The sequence below is a fragment of the Maylandia zebra genome, linkage group LG23 (assembly GCF_041146795.1).
Source record: "Maylandia zebra isolate NMK-2024a linkage group LG23, Mzebra_GT3a, whole genome shotgun sequence".
Taxonomy (NCBI): domain Eukaryota; kingdom Metazoa; phylum Chordata; class Actinopteri; order Cichliformes; family Cichlidae; genus Maylandia; species Maylandia zebra.
The window spans coordinates 1,095,519-1,119,202 of record NC_135188.1 but is presented as its reverse complement, the minus strand read 5'-3'; the positions used below and the strand labels follow the sequence as shown (position 1 = coordinate 1,119,202).

Below are 23,684 nucleotides of genomic sequence, written 5' to 3'. Positions count from 1 at the left end.
ATGAATGAAACAGTATTTAGTTTTATGGTTTTATCATAAAAATGTTCGATGTTCAGTACCTGGACTAACAGACTTACTGTTAGTAGGCAGGCTGGAACGTTGCTGTAGCTCCTTCAGGTCTTTAAGCCAGGACAGTTTGAGCAGCGTGGAGCTGCCCTGCAGCGTGTACCTCCTTATGGAGCCTCTGTGTTCGTGCCACAAGCCCCAAGACCTTTCGTCTCCACCCACAGTCTCCTTTATTTCCACATCATTCAGCTGGAGACAATGAGGAGGACGAGTAAGTGGGAGGACGACATGAAGAATAGGAAAAGCAGTAAGTGTACGGCGTGGTGCGACGCAGAACGACAAATGACCTTACCTTCATTTTGTTCTTGAAGGTGTAGGTGTCTCGGTTCATGCTGGTGTCTTTTTTCAGTTTACACAGTACAATGCATTCCCTGAAGAGAAAGACTTGTCTCTGATGCCCTCTAGAGGTGGTCTTAATTTCTGGAGTCTCCTCCAACACTGTGAAGGATCCCTAAAGAGAAGAAGACGTGAAATCATTTGTGCGTTTCTGCACAACTAGAATGTTACGACAGTTTTTTTGGTTTGCTTGTTTCATGCTGGAACCAGATCTAAACTGTATATAAGTCATTTTTGCCCACCTGACGCACGGGCTCGCCCAGGGCAATAAGAGGAGCCGGGTAGTTCTCAATCAGAGACACCTTGTGCAGGTTGTCTGACCTCCAGGGAAGGCAGGACACCAAAGAGAAAGCATCCTCCAGCAGATGGCAGCTCTGGCCACTCTTAGCTTTATTCTTGATTAACTCCTGCAGGTAAAAAGTTGAACTTTTCATGTGACACACTTTAAAGAAGATTAGCCCTAATAGCCTTAAATGTTAAATGGTATTAAATCTATATGCTGACCTTTAGTAATGCTTGGTAAGTTTGAATTCTTTCCACTGGTTGCTGGAGGAATGTAAGGACATCCATAACAGCACCGTCCAGCTTACCAGCTTCTGGTAACTCCTGAAATATGCCAGGAAACAACAACACATTAGACTGATGTAGTAATCCTGCTCTCCACACCTTTGTTTCAGCAGCATTAAATGTTTATACTTGAATTCAGTTGTGAATACCTTGAAAAACTGTTGGATGGCCTTGTCAGCGATGCAGGCCTCTGCCTGAGCTTGACCCACCATGTAGTGCAGATACTTCTCAAAGTCTTCTCTGTGTTTGATCAGATGCATGGCCACGTCATCATCTGTGGCACACTCCCTCAACCCAGGAAGGACACACCTGAGAAAACACGAGTTCTGTTACTGTGATTTGACACGTTGATGCGTTTTGCCTTTGATCTAGCACGTGTGTATCACCTCTCGTGTAACAACACGATGTCTTTGATGTTCCTGAAAATGAGCTCTTTCTGGTTGAGGACGTTAACGGGGATGCGGTAGCTGGAGTCCAGAAAATTTAGCTGCTGAGATATAAACATCTTCATCTCTCTCACAAACTCCTCCTCTCCGTCAATCAGGCCTTGGATCAACTGACTAAAGATACAGGGAAACAAATGGATTCATCACAGAAGCCAAGATGTTATTCAGGACCAGCTGTGATGACCAACACCAAAGTATCGTAGAAGTGCATGAACATACATGAAATATGTATGCATGTATTTACTCTGACACAGTTTAGTCATCATCAGTATAAGTCATCCAGTATCCCAATACTAGTAAAGCTCATCTGGCAGTATGACGCACCTCAGGCCTCTCCTGTACTCTTCTCCTGTACATCCAATTCCATCAAGATCCTCTTGACGTGCTCTCAGCTGAGGGAAGGTCTCCTGTTTAAAATGACAGTTATAACTATTAAAAGCTCATTTTTTAAATCCTCAACGTCTTTGTTGATATAATAATAAACTAACAGTATAGATTTTCAACATGTTTGTCATGCGGATGTCTACATCCCACCTTTCTCTTCTTCTCCAGGTATGCTGGACACAGCCATCCCTGCCGAGCAGGGTTGGTTTTGGTGGGTTTGGTCCTCACCAGCCATCTGTCAGGATGAACAGAGTCCAGCACCTCTACAAACTGGCCCTCCTTCAGAATAAAACTCTCCTTACTGCCACTGTTAGGGCTACAGTGAGCTCGAGCCACATATATTTCAGACGTCTGAGGAAGAAAACAGCAAATACATTATTTATGCCTGGGACGTGTGCAATATTATTTTGTCATACAGTGACTTTCTCAGATTTGTTCCACTGATGCTTAAAAAGGACATAAAAATAGACGATAACGTGCATCCAATCAACGTAAATCACCTCTCGTCTGTCCTCTTCCCCCTCCGACTCAGATCCAGAGACTGTGCTGTCCAAGGGCGTGTGGGCACGATGTTTTGGAGATGGTGTCCTCATTTTACTGTCATGGGCCCCTAAACATTTGTAATAGAGGATAGCTTCAGTACACCTGCTCAGAAAGTTGCATAAATAATATATTAAATAAATAACCTTGCTGACCTTTGATCTTTAATAGCATCTTCGGAGGTTGGGTTGTCTCTTCGTTATCATCCTTCGGAGCTGCTTGTTCTGTTGGTTTTGGTTCTTCCCTGTGACAATATTCATATTTTTGGCATCTTTACAGCCAAACAAAATGACATTCATAGAATAAATCAAATGTTTTATCTGGTACCTCGGTGTGATTGTGGACATCTCAACAGGTTCCATCATATCGGGAGCTGTGTCATAATCGGAGGGACTCGACACTGTTGAAGGCAGAGTAATGAATCATTAGTGCTTCAATGTGACCCAGTCAAGTTTTTAAAGCTAAGTCACTCACTGGAGCTGGCAGCCATGACAGAGGACCGTCTCCTCTCTTGGGGGGTCTGCTGGGGCGCATGCTCTGTCAGCGTGTAGGCCTCCCACAGCGACACGTTCATGCTTTCTGCATAGTCCTCTGCTGACGTGGGCACCTGCGCTTGACTCGGTGGCAGATTCTCATTCTGGTCTTTGGGCGGGGCTGCGGGCTTTGTTGGGGCGAGCTGCAAAGGAGTAATGGCTGCAAGAGGTGGGTGTATGGGCTTCTGTGCCACAGGAGCAGGCTGGGGGGTTTGCACCACTGTTATGTTTCCATTGTAGGAGGTCACACCAAACTTATTGACCGCCTCACAGGTATAAATTCCTCTGTCGCTGTTTAACAGGTTCTTGATCACAAGTGTGCATTCTCCATCATCTGTGGTCGTAATCCTGCATCTCTGGTCGTTGCAAATTTGTTGCCCGTTTCTGAGCCACCGTACTGCGCTGGGCTTTCCCTCGACAACACACATTAGTGTGAGCGTACTGTGAAGATCTGCTGTCTGGTTCTTAAAAACCTCTTTAAAAACAGGTCGCATGTCTTTGCGCGTCTTGAAGCCTTTGAAGGCAGCCTGGATCTTGACCGCAGCCTCTTGCATTTGTGGTTCATCCTCGGTGCTGATATCGATCTCCGGCAGAGACTCCTTCAATGGTTCTGTCGTCTGGAGTGCAATCTCAACAAAGGGTTCGTGGGGCTGGACATCCCTGTGGGCAGCTGGTATCTCAGTCAGAGCCTCTGAGAAAGTTTCATCTTCAGAAATATAAAGGAGGGGAATGTCTTCTGCCACCTGTGTTTGTTGTTCTTCCTCCCTCCTCGTTGGCTTCACTGCCAGTCTCACGTCCTGGTCCATTTCCGGTTCTTTTCTCATGGGTTGAACTGGCTGTTTTAATGGAGGGTTGGCAGGCTGCTCTGTTTCCTCAGTTGCTGACTGGTTCCTCTCAAATGCTGGTTTCTCTTCGGCCTGTTTTATTAACGGCTTTAGAAGCTGTTTCATAGGTTGGTCTTGAACTTTTACCACTGCTGTTGTTGGCTCTTGTTCCTCTCGATCCGTCTCCGTGTCCCGTGATACTTGTTTTTCTACACCTTTTACTTTGCTTTTTGTCCTCACAGGAGGCTTTGGATGAGTAAACGCATCTTCCTTTTCTACCGGCCGTTCTGGTTGTTCAGTCGGCTCTTTTTCTGGCTTTGTTCCTCTCTCTGACTCTTTGGACACTTGTTTATTCAGACGACCTCTCTGTTTGCTGTCTTCTTCAGAATCGATCTGTGTCATCTTTAACATTGTAGGAAGGATCTCCTCACCATCCTTCAGTAAATACTTGATTGGTGGCTTTCCATCTGTCAGTTTTCCTTTAGATCTTGTTGGTGGTTTCAAAGGCTCTCCTTCTGTCTTGTCTAGTTCACCTTCATTTTCTAAAGATGTCATATTTTGATCTTTCATTGATTCTTTGCTAATCAACCCTTGCGGTGGTTTCACAGGAGACTTGTCATCCTGGCTTATCGTTCCTACTTCTGCAGCTGGATGTTTCTGCTTCTCCTCAACTCCACTTGTTTTTGCCAAATGTATTTCTAGTTGTTCGGGGCTGTTTTCAGTTCCAGGTTTCTTTTCTTTTTGTTTCCTTTGTGCAAAACATGTTTTATCCAAAGCCCTGTCTGATTGAACTTCTTCGTGGTCAGCTTTAGCTAATTCTTCAGTATGTCGTCTTGTTTGTTTCATCTCCGGTAAAGCATCAGTTTCTTTTTCCAAATGCCTAGCTGGCTCCTCGACCTCCCCGTCAACCCTATAGTCTGTAGTCTCCTGTAGTCTCACAGGTTTATCAGCTTTCTTGTTCACCTCCCTGTCCTTCACTTTATTAATCTGTCCATGTGCTGCGTTCTGTGCACCATCCGTGCCTTTTTCTACAGCTCTTGCAGGCTGAGTGTCCTTTTGGACTTTATCATCATGCTTCAGCGCAGACGGTCTGAGGTCAAAAACAAGCTCCGTGTCTTTTTCTGAATTTGCAATTGATGCTTTTCTTGCCCTCTTTTTCGGCTCAGGAGGAGCTGGTTTACCCTCTGGGACCACTGGTCTCTGCGTCTCCTGAGCAGGAGTTGTTTCTTTTGCCTGCAGCATGATTGTTGGAGGTTGTGCCTCTGCTGGAGTCGGTTGTTGTCCTGGACAAAGGAAATGAACATGAGTGTGTTTACCTTCTTGTAACCTCGCCGATCAGCAATAAATCAACGTACCTTTTACTTGCACCATTGCAGTGGTCTCTATGCTTCCTGCCTGACAAGAGTAGTTACCACTGTCTTCAGGTTTGAGCTCATTGATGATCAGCTGCAGGAAGCAGCCGTCTTGCTTCATCTCGTACTTCCTGCTGGCCCTCAGTGGGAGCTTGTTCTTTCTCCACTGTATTGATACGCTGGGCTTAGATAGCTCACAATACAGGGAAGCTGTACCTCCTGCTTCAGCCTCTATGCTTTCTAATTCTTTGTTGAAGAATGGAGTGAGCTCTAGGTGGGATAGAACAGCCCAACAAATAGTTTGATACAGGGTCAACTAAGAAATACAGAATGCTACGATTTAGCTTACATAATGCTAAAGTGCCACAAGTGCTCAGAAACTGATATTAAGACTCCGTGAATGCAGCTGAAATGCACTCATGCACAAACCTTTCACTGTTACAGTTGCGCTGGTCTCTGCTTTGCCTGCTTGGCACGTGTAGCTGCCGCTGTCTTCCACTTTGAGTTCCTTAATCAGCAGCTGCATGAAGCAGCCCTCCTGCTTCATTTCATACTTTGCATTCGGTCTCACCAGTAGCCCGTTCTTCTTCCACTGCACCATAACTGCAGGTTGAGACAGTTCACAGGAAAGGGAAGCCACGCGTCCTTCTTCAACTTCCATGCTATGTAAACCTTGCTTGAAGAATGGAGGGAGCTCTGAGGTGAGGAAGGAAGGTAACGCTATGTTTTTAATATCTAGCTCATAGTGAACAATGGACTATGTACAAGAAGATGTAATAGATTGTTTTACTATGTAAATGTCTGCTGTGGATGAGTTTAAAACCAGTGTACAAACCCTTTACTGTCACAGTCCCACTGGTTTCTGCACCTCCAGCTTTACAGGTGTAGCTGCCGCCGTCCTCAGGTTTAAGATCTTTGATGTGGAGCTGGAGCAGGCAGCCGTCCTGCTTCATCTCATACTTCCTGTTGGCTCTTAATGGTGTGTTGTTTTTCTTCCACTGCACTGACACCCCAGGTTTAGACACTTCACAGTGCAGGGCTGCTGTGCTTTCCTCCTCGGCTTCTACATTTTGTAATTCTCTCTTGAAGAAAGGAGGCAGCTCTGGTAAAATAGGCAAGGAATTTAAAATTCATAATGTATAAGGAACCATGCTAATACATCACTAACTATATTTTCTCTTTAAACTACAAATATTTCAAGTGTGTGAGTTTATTAAAAAAAACTAAACTAATAGATTATGAATAACAAATAATAGGACAGGATAGAATAACAGAAGGCAGCACTAATATCAGAGCTTTACCAAATGATTGGGAAAAGTCTTTTCTCGCTGCACACACCTTTCACTGTCAGAGCTGCAGCTGTCTCTGCAGCTCCTGCTCGACACGAGTAGCTGCCGCTGTCCTCGGGTTTGAGCTCTTTGATGTGGAGCTGGAGCAGGCAGCCGTCCTGCTTCATCTCATACTTCCTGCTGGCTCTCAGAGGCAGCTTGTTCTTCTGCCACTGCACTGATAATCCAGGTTTAGACACTTCACAGTGCAGCAAGGCGGTGCCTCCTTCCTCGGCAGCCACATCTTTCAAATCTTGTTTGAAAACAGGTGGGCGCTCTGGAGAAAAAGTCATCATACATACAGGATACATACAATACATCAGGCATAAACAAAAGTCGTATAAAATATCTTTTCAACAGCTAATGTAAGATAGCAACATACAGAATGAAACGTGTGTGTTTATATGGTGGATTCTGTTTTGCATACCTGTCACGGACACTTTTGCAGTAGTTTCAGCCGTCCCTGCTTGACACGTGTAGCAGCCGCTGTCCTCGGGTTTGAGCTCTTTGATGTGAAGCTGGAGGAGGCAGCCGTCCTGCTTCATCTCATACTTCCTGCTGGCTCTCAGAGGCAGCTTGTTCCTCTTCCACTGCACTGATATCCCAGGCTTGGACAGCTCACAGCACAGCGATACTGTACTTCCCTCCTCTGCCTTCATATTCTGCAGCTCTTTTTGGAAAAATGGTGCAAGCTCTGCAAAAAAATAGAGGAAGTAAAGGTAATGAATAAAAATGTTCCTGGATTACCCGAGTGATGCTTTAGACGTTAAAATGTCCTGAAAATATACCAAATGCAAATCTATAGTTTAACGTACCTTTTACTGACAGATTTGCACCAGTTTCTGCGTTTCCTGCTTGACACGTGTAGTAGCCGCTGTCCTCGGGTTTGAGCTCTTTTACATGAAGCTGGAGGAGGCAGCCGTCCTGCTTCATCTCATACTTCCTGCTGGCTCTCAGAGGCAGCTTGTTCTTCCTCCACTGCACTGATATCCCAGGCTTGGACAGCTCACAGCACAGTAAGGCTGTACCTCCTTCCTCTGCATCTATGTTTTGTAATTCTTTTCTGAAAAAAGGTTGAAGCTCTGGCAAAAATAAAAGGTTGAGGGATTATCATTAAAAGAAAAATTAAGGTAAGGGCAAATAAGTTATAGAAAGTACATGTGATGTAAAAAGATGACTAAAGTTTGCTCCACTTGTTTTTAACAAGTATAGATGATCAAAAGTAATTTTAAAGTAGTTCCCAGTGATCAAGGGCTTGTGAACACTAACGTTTACCATGTAACTGGCCATAATCACAGACCTTTCACTGTTACAGCTGCAGTGGTCTCTGCACGTCCTGCTTGACACGTGTAGCAGCCGCTGTCCTCGGGTTTGAGCTCTTTTACATGAAGCTGGAGGAGGCAGCCGTCCTGCTTCACCTCGTACTTCCTGCTGGCTCTCAGAGGCAGCTTGTTCTTCCTCCACTGCACTGATATCCCAGGCTTGGACAGCTCACAGCACAGTAAGGCTGTACCTCCCTCCTCTGCCTTCATATTCTGCAGCTCTTTTTGGAAAAATGGTGCAAGCTCTGCAAAAAAGAAGATGGCTTGAAAGTAATGAACGAAAATGTAGAAATGCAGAAATGATTTCTACTCAGATATTAACAATGCTGTAAAACAAACCAAGCAAATCAGCCATTCACACACCTTCCACTGACACATTTGCGCTGGTTTCTGCACTTCCTGCTTGGCATATGTAGCTGCCACTGTCTTCAGGCTTGAGCTCCTTGATGTGAAGCTGTAAGCTGCAGCCCTCTTGCCTGATCTCATACTTCCTGCTGGCTCTCAGAGGCAGTCTGTTCTTCTTCCACAGCACTGACACTCCAGGTCTGGACAACTCGCAGTACAAGGAGGCTGTACCTCCCTCGTCAGCCTCCACACTTCTTAATTCTTTCTTGAAGAATGGAGGAAGTTCTGGAAAATGTGTTAAAAGGGAGAAGAAAGTCCTTTTGAAAGGTTTTCAGTGATGTCACACCATCACCACGCATTATGTTTCTGCCACTGGAAGGATGCTAACACAGTAACACTTCACACACCTTTCACAGACACAGTCGCACTGGTCTCTGCACCCCCTGCTTGGCACGAGTAGCTGCCACTGTCTTCAAGTTTGAGCTCCTTGATGTGAAGCTGGAGGAAGCAACCGTCCTGTCGCATCTCATACTTCCTGCTCGCTCTCAGGGGCAAGCTGTTTTTCTTCCACTGAACTGGAACTCCAAGTTTGGAGAGCTCGCAGTACAGGGTGGCTGAAGCTCCTTCTTCAGCTTCCACACTCTGAAGCTCCTCCTGGAAGAACGGAGGAAGCTCTGGGGGAAAAGGACAGAAATGGGAATAGTTTAAGAAGAACGCCTCACTGTACGTGCTGATCATAAGATTGTTTAGCTCATTGCCCTGAAGTACCAGTGACGGCGAGTTTGGCAGTGCTCTGCATATCTCCTGTATCACAAGAGTATACACCAGTATCCAGGGGGTCGACGTCACGGATGAGCAGCAGGTTGACTTTTCCGTCCTTGCGCATCTCGTATTTATCACCATTTCGAAGAGGAACGTGGTTGCGTTTCCAGGTAACCAAGGTGGTGAGGTCAGAGGTGGTGCAACTCAAAGTTGCCGTCTCGCCCTCCATGACCACTGTGTCTTTGGGCTTCTCCTCCAATAAAACTAGAATTTGATATCAAATCCCAGTGATCATCAGGGGGTACATAACTTTGAAGCATTTTATTAGTTTTTACTTAAATACACCCTCTCTACTGTGTTCTTATGCTCACCTTTAGGCTTAGGAACAACCAGCAGGCGTGCAGAGGTCCTCTCCTCCCCGACCACAAAAGCAACCGTGCCCGTCTCCTCAGGCGTTGTCATGGTGAGGACCAGTCGGTGCTGGCGGCCGCGACACGTCATCTGGTTCATCTCGTTCTTCTGCAGAGGGCTGTTCCCAAGCCACCAGACGCCCTCGCTCACGTCTGCGTGGCTCAGCTCGCACACAAACACCGCGTCCTCTCCCGCTGTCACCGTTTTGTCTTGAAGCTCTGTAACGATCCGAACGCGCTCTGTGGAGGAAGCAGGAGCTAGATACAGCTTCAGCAGAAAAGGGAATTTGATACGTTTACATTAACTCAACTCAGAAGGGTCAGCTCTGGATTTCGTGTCATGTAAATAAATGAGCCCAATACTTCAACAAATAATGACATTAGACTGCCATATACACCCACCCCTGACAATCAACTTGGCAGTGGTCTTTTTGCCCCTGGTGATGCAGCTGAACTCCCCAGCATCCTCCAGATGCAATTTCTTGATCTGCAGAGTGTGACTGGGGCCTTTCTTTGTCACGATACAGCGTTCTCCTTCTTCCACCACGGTGTTGCCCTTCTTCCACGTTACGGGCACATTAGGACTGGAGACTTCACAGGAGAACAGCACAGACTTCCCCTCCACCACAGTTTGGCTCTCGAGTTCCTTTTCAAAGAACACCGATGCTGCCGCTGCGTGAAGAAAGAGATATTCAGATTACTTTTTTAACAAAGAGGCGATGATCACAGTGTGGTGGGCGTGGCTTGCACTGCCGTGCAGGTAAGGCGGACGCACCTGCACAGCATCCGCAAAAAAGTGTGTGTCGTGAACGTCAACCTTGAGTTGTAATAAAGAGATGCTTGAAAGCATGAACGTGCACCGGGTCTGCTGTGGGTTTGTTACAGTGGTGCTGAACCCCAGGAAGGGGACACAGCAGACCCGCGACTGGGCCAGCCGGGGAAGGAGCTGACCCAGATGGCGGCTGAGATGGTGGCCACACAGCAGGAAGAACTGGAGGACCTGGTTAAGTGCCGCATGCAGAGGATCGCGAGTCTGGCGGCTCAGATCCAGTCCTGGCCGACATCGCCGCCACCCCCACCGTCATCCCTCGAATGCATGGGAGTGGCCGACGTCGGGAATGTTCTGGCGCCCGTGCCGGCCCCCAAGTTGCAACCAGCCAGGACGCAGCCTGCCGCCGCACCCATCCCCACTCCTCAGGTGGGAACGGCTTGTACCGCCTGTTGTTGCCTTTTCCTGCTCCCTGGAGGAGGGCCACGAAACAACCACTGGTTCCACCAACAGCTCACCCACCTGCTCAGCCCGAGCCGGAGGTCAGCACACGGCGAGCACGGGGGGAACCTGCCAAGCTGTCGCTGGAGGAGGAGGCGGAGCACGCCTGACGGGTGACAGGAAGGAAAAAGAGGAGCTGCGCGGGGGTTCACGCCTACTTGTGGAGGAGGCGCGTGAGGATCCGTGCCTGCCGGTGGTCAGGGAGGCGCGTGAAGGTCTGACAGAGGCGCAGTTCTCACCGGGGTGGTAAGCGGTTCAGGAAAGGGATAAATTAATGGGTTCATATCAATTGTGGGATTGCGGTTCCACAAATACAACTCCAGCATGTTTAATGCACAGTTATACAGCGCAGGTCGGGCCTGAAGGATAAGAGTTCAGCCTTGGCAGGGGATCAGTCCGACAGGGCCTCCACTCCTGGCCGCCGCCAGGCACACAATGCACCCGACCCCTACGGTGCCTCCTGCGGGTGGTGGACCTGCAGGAGGATGGGCCCGTGTCCCCTTTTTGGGCTGTGCCCGGCCGGGCCCCATGGACTAAAGCCTAGCCACCAGACGCTCTGCCTCGGGCTTGGCTCCAGAGCGGGGCCCTACCAGGGGGCAAAAGCCCCCAGACAACATAGCCCATGGGTCCAGGGTAGCAATTCGCAATAAAATGCAATAAAGAAAAGTAAACTGTTCGAATACCTCTCACGTTGACTTCAGCTGTCGTCTTCTGCTCCCCGAAGGCGCAGCTGTACTCGCCAACATCCTCTGGCTGGATGTTTCTGATGGTCATCTCAGCTACCCTCCCCTTCAGCGTCATCTGATACCTTCCTCCATGATAAAGCTGGTCCTCCCCCTTCCACCACTGCACGGGCACCCCGGCCCTGGATAGTTCACAGCGCAGGGACACGTTGCCTCCTTCAGGGGCCTCCTGGTTCTTCAGACCCATTTTGAACGTGAGCGGGATAGCTGTGGATGTGGAGAAGAAAATCGAATTTGAAGTCTAACGATCAGGAAAGAACATATTTCATTTGGTAAACGTAGGCTTTAGGAGCATGAATGAACCAGACACTTTCACATCTACACTCTTGGCTTACGTGTGATTGTGACATTGGCTGTAGTCTTGACATCTCCATAGAAACAGCTGTAGAGGCCGCTGTCCTCCAGTTGTGCGTTTTTGATCGTCAGCTCCATGACGCTGTTTCGATTTTTCATCTGGTGCTTGAAATTATTCCTCAGCAGCTCTTCTCCTTTCCGCCACTCCACAGCAAGGCCGGGCTTGGACAGCTCGCAGCTCAGGGTCAGGCTGTTCTCCTCCTCCACCTGCTGGTTCCTTAGCTTAGTCTTGAATGTGACCGGCGGCGCTGCAAGAAGCACCAAAGAGGAGTTATGGAGTTATTTGACTTTTATAAAAGTTCATTCTTTCAGATTGAGTGTTTCTAGTGTGGGAGCTGGGTTTACCTTTAACTGTGAGCTCAGCAGTGGATTGGCTGTCTGTAGTCTTGCAGGTGTATTTGCCGGCATCGCTCTCCTCCACGTTGTTGATGATCAGCTTGGTGACGCGTCCCTCCTGTTTCATCTCGTATTTGTATCCAGGCTTCAGAATCACTCTGCCTTTCCTCCAGTCCACCGGAGCTCCGGGTTTGGAGAGCTCACAGCAGAAAACGCCACCGTCCCCCTCCCTCACCTCCAAATTCTCAACCTCCTTTGTAAATGTAACAGGAAGTGCTACAGAAAAGAAAACAAAGTGAGTGAAATCTGAAATTACAAGTCATTTTCTAAATCTGCCGTGGTTAACAGGAAGTGCTGGGTGTTTTCTCCTGTGGTCATTCCCAGCTGGACAGTTTGTATCTCTACCCCAGCTGTAGTGAAGCTTACCTCTTACTTTGATGTCAGCTGATGTCACAACAGTCCCAACAGAACAGCTGTACTCGCCAGAGTCTGCCAGAGTTACGTTTCTGATTAACATCTCCGCCACTCGGCCTTCTTGCTTTGTTTGTATTTTTTCTCCCTCTTTCACCAGTTGAGCGTCTTTCCTCCACTCCACGGGGACTCCAGCTTTGGAAAGCTCACAGCGTAAGGTCACGCAGCCCTCCTCCACAGCTTCCTGGTTCTTCAGTTTCTGCTTAAAGGTCACTGGTATTGCTAAGGAGTGATAGCCAGAAACATTACAAAAACATTTGTAGATTGTTAAAGCTTAATTATAAATGGCCTGTATTTGTATAGCACTTAGTCCCTAAGGACCCCAAAGCTTTACACATCCACACACACACACACACACTGGTGATGGCAGCTACATCGTAGCCACAGCCACCCTGGGGCGCACTGACAGAGGCGAGGCTGCCGGACACTGGCGCCACCGGGCCCTCTGACCACCACCAGTAGGCAACGGGTGAAGTGTCTCGCCCAAGGACACAAAGACCGAGTCGGGGCTCGAACCGGCAACCTTCCGATTGCAAGACGAACTCCCAACTCTTGAGCCACGATCGCCCCGTGAACGATGTTGCTGAATGCATCTCACCAGTAATAATTGTTGTTGCCGTGGATTTTATCTCATCACAAATGCAGCTGTAGGTGCCGCTGTCCTCGGGGAGGCTTTTCCTGATGTGGAGCTCGTGGATGCAGCCGCTCTGCTTGATCTGGTATTTGTCTCCGTTTGAAAGGACAGTGTCTCCCTTTGTCCACTGCACGGGGACCCCAGGCTGGGACAGCTCACAGCACAGTGTAACAACACCGCCCTCCTGCACCTGAATATTCTTCAAGTCTTGAAGAAATTTGATGGGCCGCTCTAGAAAAGAGCAGAGGAGACATCCTGAAATGCACGTCAGCTTTATGCTGCTGTAGCTCTGACAGGTAGACACTGAGATGAAGTCAATGACATATAAAATAGATTTAAACAAAGATATATGTATATACTGCGTCATTTTTGAGTCACCATACTTCTGTTCGTCATCTTCATCTTTAAATGTTGCTTTATGACATTCAGGATGCTGGAAAACTGCTACAGTGAAAGCAGCAGCGCTCACCATTCACTCTGATCTCAGCTGTTGTCCTCTGTTCTCCACATATACAAGTATAATCTCCACTGTCCTCCACACAGAGGTCTGCGACCTTCATCTCCACCTGCAGGTCCTTTTTCCTCATCTGGTACTTGTCTCCATTCTTCAGCAGCTCTCCTCCTCTCCTCCACTCCACCGCGGACGCAGGTTTGGTGAGCTCACAGCGCAGAACCACACCGCTGCCCTCCGTCACCTCCTGATTGGCTAGCAGTATCTTGAAACTAGGCGGTAACTCTAACGAAAACCAAGAGCCACAGAGAACATCACGTGTCGCGCACTAAAGGGATGTGATTTTAAAATACATAAACAATTATTACAGATAAAATTAAAGGTCACACTGAAATCCATAAAGCATAGGAGGGTTGTTTATGGTACAACTTCAGCAATGAGTGGAAAACACGACTACAGGTGGAGAAATCCAGTATCCAGTGTCCACTCTGCTACAAAGCTACTGCAGAGGAGACGCGGGTATTCGATATGCGCTATAATGGATTAAACTCTAATCCATTATATTCCAGGCTGTGTTTGTCTCATGATGCCTGCATGAGACAAATGATGGACTGCTGCTCATAATAAGATTCAGGAAGCTTTGGCTTCAATGATGCAGGACTTTACAGTAGAGGACACACTGTGACACAAACTGGGTGACGATATGGAAACATGAGTGGGTTCACACAGTGATGACGGTCTACTTAGTTCATTCTGACTATTATGTGGCTGACCTCTTTGACGTCTGCGCTTGGGTGACTCTGTTAAATAATGACATCAAAATTCAAAAAGAAGGAAGAAGAGTGCTTTATGAAATCACGATCAGATGTCAGGGGTGCGTCTCACCTACGACTGTGAGCTCAGCAGTCGATTGGCTGTCTTTAGTCTTGCAGGTGTATTTGCCGGCATCGCTCTCCTCCACGTGGTTGATGACCAGTTTAGTGACGCGCCCGTCCTGTTTCATCTCGTATTTCTCTCCAGGCTTCAGAACGACTCTGCCTTTCCTCCAGCTGACTGCAGCTCCAGGTTTGGAGAGCTCACAGCAGAAAATGCCGCTGTCCCCTTCCTTCACCACCAGGCTCCGGATCTCCCGTTTAAATGTTACAGGAAGTGCTGTTGGAAAATGGATCTTTTTTGGTGATTGAATTTGCAAAGTGCCGTTTACACCTACCCGCTGTATTTGTTTCTTATTCAGTCTTTATTTCTGCTTTTTCATGTAGCACAGAGGTTAAATAGCCAGGACCGATGCAGTTAAGGTCACAAACTGATTTAAACGTACGTTTCACTTTGACTTCAGCGGTGGTTTTCTCATCTCCTGTGATGCAGCTGTATTTTCCTGCGTCTTCCGGTTGGATGTTTAAAACGGTCAGTTTAGCCGTCTTTCCTTCGAGCTCTGTGCGATACTTTCCCCGAGATCCCTCCTCAGAGAGCAGCTGCCCCTGCTTCTGCCACTGAATCGGGACTCCCTTCTTTGACAGCTCACACTGCAACGTCACGCTGCTCCCTTCTTCGGCCACCTGACTCTTCAAGCTCACCTTAAATGTCGCAGGGATCGCTGTCAAAGCAGGCACATATATTTTTATATGTGTGAAGTAAAACAAAGGCAAGAACGAGACAAATATGATTTACAGGTCAAAGTTCAGTGAAAAGACATTTTTCTCAGGTCTCTGTGCAGTACGTTGAAAAGCAACGTTTATCGTTACTGCTTCCACAGAGATAAAGAAGGTAAGTAGCAGCCAGGTGATGTGCTTAACGAACTGATCCTCAGGAAGTGTGACCGACAGAAGCAGAAACGATGGAAGTTTGCTAGTGTGAGCATTCGGGTGTGTGACACCTGAGCAAAGGTCAGACGGTGCAGGCCTCATTTAGCAGGGCTAAGTAATAACGAGATGTGGCACCGAGAGTAAACTCACCAATAACTTTAACCGTAGACTTTGTCCTCTGCTCTCGGCACACACATGTGTAGACACCGCTGTCCTCTGGTACGGCATCTCTGATGCTCAGCTCCAGGACCGAGCCCCTCTGTTTTATCTGGTGCTTGTCTCCGTGCTCAAGCAGATCTCCTCCGAGCCTCCATTCCACTGGGACACCAGGTTTAGAGATCTCACAACACAGCGTGATGTTGTGTCCTTCCTCGACTTGTACATTTTTTAGCTTTTGTTTGAAGACGATGGGAAGAGCTGAAAGGCAAAGTAAGTGGACGAGATAAGTGAAGCGCCTGAAAACAAACATGCAGCACGTCCTTCTTTCACGGGTCTGCTCTGAAATTCACTGAGGTAATTAATTAAAGCCGTAATGTGTGGGTTTCAAATGTGTGACTGCCTGTACCTGCCAGATACACAGAAAACACTAGAACATAAGTTACCATTAACAGTCAGAGTGGCGGTGGTCTCCACGTTTTCACAGATGCACGTGTAGATGCTGCTGTCCTCGGGGGTCGCATCAAAGATCCTCAGCTCGACGAGCATGTCTCTCTGTCGTACGTGACATTTCTCTCCATTTCTAATCGGTTCATCCCCGCCTTTCCTCCACTCCACCGACTGACCGGGTTTGGAGAGCTCACAGCGTAACGTGGCAGTGTTGCCCTCCTCTATCAACACGTTCCTCAGCTTCTGCTTGAAGGTGACTGGGAGAGCTGAGAAACCCATTAAGACCAGATAAATAATCACAGATGGCCTCATATTCCTTTATCAGCTCGTTGGTAAATAAAGTCCTACCAGTAATCCTGACAGTGGCAGATGTCATCTGATCAGCACACACACAGCTGTAGACCCCACCGTCCTCGGGCACAGGTTTCCATATGAGGAGCTCCAGTGTGGTCTCCCGTTTCCTTATCTGGTACTTCACACTGTTCTTCAGCACCTCATCCTCTTTCCTCCACTCTACCGGGATCCCAGGTTTGGAAATTTCACAGCGCAGTATGACGCTGCTGCCCTCCTCTGCTTGCATATTCTTGAGTTGTTGTATGAATGTGATAGGAACAGCTGGAAAATAAGGAGTGACATCATAGACGTGAATAAAAGAGGATAAAAGCTTGTGTGATAGTTTATTGCATTAGCAGCTGTACCTGTGTGTGGCTAACTGCCATATATCAGTGCACAGTAAGTTATTGCATGTTGCATGCGTCTGTATTTCTCACTGCTCCTTTTATACTTGCATGAGCTCGCAATGGATGTGAAACATGTTGTAAATGCTAAAAAAGAAGAAGTTTTTGGTAAAGCTGTGTCAGGTGAGTTTGTAGTGTGATGAAGACTTTACCGTGTACTTTGAGACTTGCTGTAGTGTGGTGGTCTCTGCACTGGCATGTGTACTGTCCAGCGTCCTCGGGTTTCAGGGCTTTGATGGTCAGAGAGTTGATCGTCTTCCTCTGTTTCATCACGTACTTGTCTCCTGGCCTGATGCTCTCAAAACCTTTCTTCCAGTGGACGTGGACCCCAGGCAGAGAGTACTCACAGGTCAGGGTGACAGCTTCTCCTTCTTTGGCCTCCACATGCTTCAAATGGTGGATGAACTCTGCTGGGATGGCTAGGAGTGACAATGAGGAGGTCTTTGCTTATTATAATTTCTCCAATGTAATCTTATACAATCTACCAGAAATGTTCGACCCACAGCAACCACGTGACAAATAAATCCCTATTGGTACCTTTGACAGCGACCGCGGCCCTGGTTGTAACAGAGCCAGCACTGCACTCGTACACTCCTGCATCTGTTTTACAAACTTCTCGAATGGTCAGCCGAGCTTCGCACCCCAAACGACTGGTAAAGTATCTTGAGGAGTTCCACATGAGACAGCCATCTTTGTACCACAGGATGTGACACGGCTTGGAGGTCACACAGGACAAAATCAAACCACCTCCTTCGATGGCCTCGCAGTCCTCAAGTGACTTACAAATGGTGGGACGCCTTTCTGGTGTCATGAGCAGATGAAGCACAGCACATGTAAGATGTGACAAAAAATACACGTTAAAACCCAAAGATCTCAGCTTTACCTCGAACCAACAGCGAGGCGTACGATCTTTTGTCCCCTGCTGCGAAGGAAATGGTGCCGGTGTCTTTACGGGCCAGCTGTTTAAACGTCAGGGTGTGGAAGCCTCCTGAAAGCACCTGGATCTCATTGAGCTCGTTGGTATAAAGCAAAGTCTCATCCAAATACCACTTGGCCCCAGCGTAGTCACTGGGAGAGATACGACACCTGAACGTGACCGTGTCCCCCTCCAGACACTCAACGTCTTCCAGTTCATCCAGAATCACCACCTTCTGACCTGCGAGACGGAAAAGACAAAACTCTGACAAACTTGCAGCATACATGACCCGATCAGCACCATTAGATTTTTACCAAACATTTTACTCAGCAATGATAAACGTTGCATTGCAGCACTCATCGTATTGGCATTTCTCCCAGTGTGTTGGTTCCTTTGTTTTACAGTGTTTTCCATCACTGCCTGATATGGCCCAGTTTGATTTAAATGATCCACGCTCACCTTGCACAGTCAGCTGTGCCCGGCTTTGCATGGTGCCAACGTCACATATATAAATATCTGTGTCCGATTTCTCCAGTGAGGTGATGGCGAGCGACAGCACCACGCCCTTCTGCCTGATGACATACTTCCTTCCAGGCCGCAGCTCAATCAAGCCCTTCAGCCAGGTCACACGCTTGGCTGGCTGCCTCGTCTCGCACTTGAGTGTCACCTTTCCTCTTTCTTCTGCTCGAGTGTCTTTCAGCTCCCTGGCAAATGTGTGCTGTAACTCTGAAATGAAAAGGCAGCTTAGTAAAGCCGATCCAGCCATGAAAAGCCCAAAGACATATAAGCGTGGAGACAATATCGATCCTTTCAATCTGCTGCAGCCTGTGTTTTACCACTACCTGTAAATGGTTGCTAACCAAGAATGAATGAAAAGTCAAATCGAGGCTACCTCTGATCTCAAGCTTGGCACGGGAGGCCACGCCTTCGGCCTCACAGCAGTACTCTCCAGAGTCTCGGATAGTGGTGCTTTTGATCACCAACCGTGCCAGATGTTTCTCCACGCTCATCTCATACTTGGGGCTCTCCTTGATCAGACGCCCGTTTTTCAGCCAACGGATGGTGACTTCTGGTTTGGTGATTTCACAGCTCAGCTCTGCATCCTCACCAGGCACGGCCTTGACGTTCAACAAGTCCCTGAAGATGTGCACTGGCTTCTCTGTGTGAGAAAGGGCACATTGGCTCGCTCAACATCTTGAAACAACTTACAGTGTAGGATATGTATAATGTGTATAAACTCTCCAGGCGTGACCATATCTTAGGAAAGATTATGTACCTTGAACAAAAAGCATGGTCCTACAGGTTAGATCTTTAATGGTGAAGACCACATCTCCAGCGTCAGTAAGTAACGCATCTCTAACTGTCATCGTATACATGCGGCCGCTGTTGGTGAGCTGAATACGGCTGTTGGTAGCCATGAGCTGGCCGTTAATGGTCCAGGAAGGTTTATCGTCAAGATCATGGGAGAGAAGACACTCAAAGGTGCAGGTGTCTCCCTCGAGGACAGCCGTCGTCTTCAAACGCTGGACAATTGTAATGTGTAAGTCTGTAAATAAATACAATCAGTGAATGACCACATATGTCAGCTGAATGCTATACTAACTGTGGATGAGAGCTCAGAAAGGTTTAATGCCACCAACACTCATTAAACATGGTGCAGAGTAAAGGAATAATGACCTTATTTAACTTCTTAAATGGTTTCAGAAATACAAGAGCTTTTACTGATAAACTCGCATAAAACAATTTACCCTGTGGTTTGAGAGCTTATTAGAAATGGCGTTTCTTCTTCTACTCACCATTAGAGATGGACCGATCCGATATTACGTATCGGACATGAAAAAGTGGTATCGGTCCATCTCTACTCACCATGTACTGTGACTTTGGCTTTGGTCTGACTTGTGCCGAGATCACACGTGTACTGTCCTGCATCGTCCTTGCTCAGTGAATGGATGATCAAAGCCATGGACTTCCCAAACTGGAGCAGCTCGTGTTTGTCATCAGCTGTCAGAACTACACCGTCCTTCTTCCAAGCAGGGCTCGCCGTCTCTTTGGAAATCTCACACTGAAGACAAAGCTCCCCTTGCTCCTCTCCAACTGCATCCTCCAGAGGCCTCAGGAACACTGCTGGGCATTCTGGGACACATTACAGGTTAGTCTTTGTGTTGTTATCATTGCAATTTATGTTTCTGAGAAATTTAAGCAACTCCTTCTGTCACTGACCTTTGACCTTTAAGGTGGTTGTCTCAGTGAGAAGGCCCGCTTTGAAGGTAACCCTGCTCTCCTGTGGCCGAAGCTTTTTGATTGTGAGGCTGTGCATGGTGCCCATGTGGTGGATCTTGTTGATGGCGTTGGAATAGAGCCGGACATTATTGAGGAGCCACTCCACATTGGCCACCACGTAGTTGAGTTCACACGAGAAAGTGGCGACGCCATTCTCCTCAATTTCCACCGGTTCAAGGTGTTTGATCAACTTCAGTGTCCGCACTGCAATACAAAGGCTCAATTCATCAACGTGTCCTGAAAAGGCTTCATATTAACGTTTGCATCACCCTGAACCTACCTTCTACTTTAACGTGTGCCGAGCTCTGTGACCCTCCAGCCAGACAGCGGTACTGTCCCGCATCCATCCCCGTCAGGCCGTGGATGGTCAGCCCTGCTCGTTTCCCCTCCCTCTTCATGCTGTACTTGTTAGAGGATTTCAGAGCTGTGCGGCCCTTAAACCAGCGCACCACCCTGGGAGATGGGGCGAACTCACAGCTCAGAGTCACAGAGCTGCTCTCTTTTGCCTCCACGTCATCCAAGTGGTGGACCACCTGAAGAGGCCGCTCTAAAAGGGGAGACGGGTTTAGTTCAGCAGCGTGTTTCCATTATTTCACTGGAGAATACCATGTTATCAGTTTGAGGCGGTGTGGGAGATTCACCTTTAACCGTAAGCTGAGCGGTGGAACGACTCTTGCCAGCGACAAAGACCACCGGGCCTGACATGGAGCTTTCTGTGGAGGTGAAGCACAGGCTGTGGAGGGTGGCCTCCCTGTCAATGTCCACTGCCGCGCATGGCTCCATGACCTCACCGTTCAGCGTCCACTTTGGTGGCCTCCCTGATTTCAAGTTGGTCTCTACCTGGAATCGTGCAGGCTCTGGCTCCATCACCTCCACCGATTTCATCCCCCGCACTATGGTGATAGCCTGCTCTGCACGTACAGCATAATACATATTACCTCTACTGCACAGCTCCTGACATCATAGTTTGATTTCATAAGTGTGGGAACCTCACCCTCCACCAGAAGCTGGCAGGAGGTTTTATCATCCTGTGCGTCACATGTATAGGTGTCTTCATCTGACGAGCAGACGTCATTGATAGCAAGCTGCCTGTAGATATCTTGGCTGATTAGCTGATACTTCTTGCTGGGAAGTAGCTCCTTCCTGTTCTTGTACCACCTGACCTCAGCGTTAGGCCGTGACACCTGGCACTCTAGCAGACCTCGGTGGCGATACATGGCGATTTTTACTCTCAGAGGACGCACTATTTGGACTGGAAGCTCTGAGAGTGGAAGAATAAACTCAGGTTTTATGATCTTTATTGTTTTATAAGAGCTATTTCTTGTGTGTTCATCAGGATTTCCTTCATGCCCAGTGTGAGGTATGAATCTCGGGGCTCACCTTGTACCGTGAGGGTTGCACAGGATGAGACCCGCTCTGCCGTGAACCTGATCTCTCCTGCATGTTCTGGTCTGACTGACTTGAAGGACAGAGAATGAGTTTCACCTGAAATCACATTAAACCCAGTATTTTATTCTGCTTATAACCTTTTCCTCGGTTAATTCTCAGAGTTCCCCTTATGGTTCAGGTACCAATGACTGAAGCTCATCAGTTCAAGCAACTATAAGGCTAGCTCCCCCAAAATAAGGCCTACTGCTAAGATAACTGATCTTTTACCTTGGTGTCTGATCTTGATGCTGTCCCCAGGACGGATCCGGCAGTCATCTCTGTACCACCGACCATCCACATCCATCTGGCTGACCTCGCACACGAAGGTTACAGGTTGACGCTCGACTGTGTCGACATCTTCCAGCTCCTTCACGATGTGAATGTCCCTAGCTGGCAGGAAATATCCACACTATGACTCGAAACTTAGTGAAAGTAACCAAAGAGAGCTTTTTGCTACTAAAATATTGGCTAACTGCAATCTGACATATTACTCCATATCATTATTTATTTATTGAACTAAATGGCCTGTATTTGTATAGCTTTACTAGTCCCTAAGGACCCAAAGCGCTTTACATATCCAGTCATCTACACATTCACGCACACATTCACACACTGGTGATGGCAGCTACATTGTAGCCACAGCCACCCTGGGGCGCACTGACAGAGGCGAGGCTGCCGGACACTGGCGCCACCGGGCCCTCTGACCACCACCAGTAGGCAACGGGTGAAGTGTCTTGCCCAAGGACACAACGACCGAGACTGTCCAAGCCGGGGCTCGAACCGGCAACCGTCCGATTACAAGACGAACTCCCAACTCTTGAGCCACGATCGCCTGAACGAACTAAAATGAAAGACGGTGCGCTGTGACTGTATGTTCTGCGGTTCCATAGCTTTGTTGGGTTCATAACACTGATTAACACCGTCTGTCCAAGTCCAGCAGTTGTTGGACATTTCAACTACAGCATGCACTTCACTGCAGAAACTACAGCCTCTTAAAGACACGTATGAACCTCGAGTTAGTGGTTCAGGTTATCGAAGCCCCGGAGAAAGTCACTGACCTGATTTTGGGATCTAACACAGAGATGGTCTGGGCCATATAAAAACATTCAATCCTGTGAGCATGCAAGTAGTTCTGTCACATTACCTCTGACAGTGAGTCGGCCTGAGGTCTGAATGCCATTAGCTTGGAAGGAGAACAAACCGGCATCTCCCAAAGCCACCCTGTTCAGTAAGAGGGAGTGTTTCTTCCCGTGTGTGCTGATGCGACAGTTGGGTTTAGATTTGAGCTGCGTCCCATCCCTCATCCACACGCCCTCTATGTAGGCTAGGTTAAGAGATACCTCAAAGGAGCAGCTCTCACACTCTGAGACCTCTGCGTCATCCAATCCCTTCACCACCTGCAGACGGTTCTCTGGCAAACACACACACACAGGCGGCGTTAGAGGCCTAAAGGCCTTTGACTCATGGTGAGAACTCTGTTGAAAAAGCACAAATGCATTTAGAAATAAACATACTTGCAGCTGCTACTATTCCTCCAGGCTTATTGTCTCCCATGTCTCTTGTTCTTGACTGGAGAAGTTTGTTTTCTATCACAGTCAGCAGGCTGCAAATACAAACGTACCCGAGGTGACCCTGAGTCATGATATGTTGTCTAACCGTGTTACAAAAAGAGAAATCAGCTTTTCCACGAACTCATTCAGCTCACAGTTCAGGGGTACAGACATTACTGATTTCTGCATGAGTGCTTAAATCTTTTGGACATCATTGCAAAAACAGATTAATTCCTTTCAGGCTAACCATCAAACCACAACGTCCAAAATGGTAACCCCATCAAACTGATATACATGGCATCAGTGTCTCATGTTGTTGATCCCTGTGATGGCGTGCCAGTCAGTAATGAAGAGCAGAGTAATCTCTGTCACCGCACTTGGCTGAGTTCATCCCCACCAATATAGACTCAGCTGTGATCAAACCTCCATAAGGCAACATGAGCTGAACTCAGAGGAAGGGAAAGCTCTGAAAAGCCAACAAGCGATCGACCGATTGATATGATATTTGAGATCATCAAACACGCCAGCTCCTCCCAGCAGCGCTCCAAGCATAGGCCAGTCTGCTCCATTACATTACCTACAGCTAAAATGGTATTTTATGATGCGTCACACACGCCACTGTCTTTGGAACCAGTTATCTAGATTACCTAATATTTTATCATAAGCCTATTAAAATCTATTCTGCAAAATAAACACCAGAGAAATAAAAACTGAAATCCTTTCAGAGCAATACAGCAAACCAGCTTAATACAACTCTGCAATATAATTCAACTATATTCCAGTGATACTCTATTCAACAGGGTTTCTTGTTGGCTATATTCAACTGCAAAAATAAAAAATATCATTTCTATACACATTTCCAAATTAAAGAAGAATACATAAGCTTACCTG

General features: G+C 47.6%; 1 protein-coding gene across 1 annotated transcript in view; it reads right to left on the bottom strand.

Annotated features, from left to right (window-relative positions):
- Nucleotides 1–22,860, bottom strand: part of obscna (obscurin, cytoskeletal calmodulin and titin-interacting RhoGEF a) — a 39,128-nt gene extending 16,268 nt beyond the window's left edge. The window contains exons 1-50 of the mRNA XM_076880815.1: nucleotides 22,758–22,860; nucleotides 22,388–22,654; nucleotides 21,472–21,633; nucleotides 21,196–21,300; nucleotides 20,810–21,076; nucleotides 20,457–20,726; nucleotides 20,096–20,362; nucleotides 19,756–20,019; nucleotides 19,402–19,668; nucleotides 18,812–19,081; nucleotides 18,428–18,694; nucleotides 17,995–18,261; nucleotides 17,503–17,775; nucleotides 17,157–17,420; nucleotides 16,772–17,038; nucleotides 16,231–16,497; nucleotides 15,879–16,148; nucleotides 15,427–15,693; nucleotides 14,793–15,068; nucleotides 14,360–14,626; nucleotides 13,493–13,759; nucleotides 12,988–13,254; nucleotides 12,345–12,611; nucleotides 11,928–12,194; nucleotides 11,564–11,830; nucleotides 11,169–11,435; nucleotides 9,618–9,887; nucleotides 9,177–9,455; nucleotides 8,812–9,069; nucleotides 8,451–8,717; nucleotides 8,062–8,328; nucleotides 7,677–7,943; nucleotides 7,192–7,458; nucleotides 6,804–7,070; nucleotides 6,387–6,653; nucleotides 5,884–6,150; nucleotides 5,478–5,744; nucleotides 5,052–5,318; nucleotides 2,814–4,979; nucleotides 2,667–2,739; nucleotides 2,495–2,583; nucleotides 2,300–2,409; nucleotides 1,950–2,150; nucleotides 1,740–1,822; nucleotides 1,356–1,529; nucleotides 1,119–1,278; nucleotides 907–1,008; nucleotides 645–809; nucleotides 359–517; nucleotides 78–255 (exon numbers count right to left, since the gene is read on the bottom strand). Coding sequence (XP_076736930.1) covers nucleotides 78–255; nucleotides 359–517; nucleotides 645–809; nucleotides 907–1,008; nucleotides 1,119–1,278; nucleotides 1,356–1,529; nucleotides 1,740–1,822; nucleotides 1,950–2,150; nucleotides 2,300–2,409; nucleotides 2,495–2,583; nucleotides 2,667–2,739; nucleotides 2,814–4,979; nucleotides 5,052–5,318; nucleotides 5,478–5,744; nucleotides 5,884–6,150; nucleotides 6,387–6,653; nucleotides 6,804–7,070; nucleotides 7,192–7,458; nucleotides 7,677–7,943; nucleotides 8,062–8,328; nucleotides 8,451–8,717; nucleotides 8,812–9,069; nucleotides 9,177–9,455; nucleotides 9,618–9,887; nucleotides 11,169–11,435; nucleotides 11,564–11,830; nucleotides 11,928–12,194; nucleotides 12,345–12,611; nucleotides 12,988–13,254; nucleotides 13,493–13,759; nucleotides 14,360–14,626; nucleotides 14,793–15,068; nucleotides 15,427–15,693; nucleotides 15,879–16,148; nucleotides 16,231–16,497; nucleotides 16,772–17,038; nucleotides 17,157–17,420; nucleotides 17,503–17,775; nucleotides 17,995–18,261; nucleotides 18,428–18,694; nucleotides 18,812–19,081; nucleotides 19,402–19,668; nucleotides 19,756–20,019; nucleotides 20,096–20,362; nucleotides 20,457–20,726; nucleotides 20,810–21,076; nucleotides 21,196–21,300; nucleotides 21,472–21,633; nucleotides 22,388–22,654; nucleotides 22,758–22,797 — 13,336 coding nt within the window. The 5' untranslated portion in view covers nucleotides 22,798–22,860. The remainder of the gene's footprint in view (nucleotides 1–77; nucleotides 256–358; nucleotides 518–644; nucleotides 810–906; nucleotides 1,009–1,118; nucleotides 1,279–1,355; nucleotides 1,530–1,739; nucleotides 1,823–1,949; nucleotides 2,151–2,299; nucleotides 2,410–2,494; nucleotides 2,584–2,666; nucleotides 2,740–2,813; nucleotides 4,980–5,051; nucleotides 5,319–5,477; nucleotides 5,745–5,883; nucleotides 6,151–6,386; nucleotides 6,654–6,803; nucleotides 7,071–7,191; nucleotides 7,459–7,676; nucleotides 7,944–8,061; nucleotides 8,329–8,450; nucleotides 8,718–8,811; nucleotides 9,070–9,176; nucleotides 9,456–9,617; nucleotides 9,888–11,168; nucleotides 11,436–11,563; nucleotides 11,831–11,927; nucleotides 12,195–12,344; nucleotides 12,612–12,987; nucleotides 13,255–13,492; nucleotides 13,760–14,359; nucleotides 14,627–14,792; nucleotides 15,069–15,426; nucleotides 15,694–15,878; nucleotides 16,149–16,230; nucleotides 16,498–16,771; nucleotides 17,039–17,156; nucleotides 17,421–17,502; nucleotides 17,776–17,994; nucleotides 18,262–18,427; nucleotides 18,695–18,811; nucleotides 19,082–19,401; nucleotides 19,669–19,755; nucleotides 20,020–20,095; nucleotides 20,363–20,456; nucleotides 20,727–20,809; nucleotides 21,077–21,195; nucleotides 21,301–21,471; nucleotides 21,634–22,387; nucleotides 22,655–22,757) is intronic.
- Between the last annotated feature and the right edge of the window lie 824 nt (nucleotides 22,861–23,684).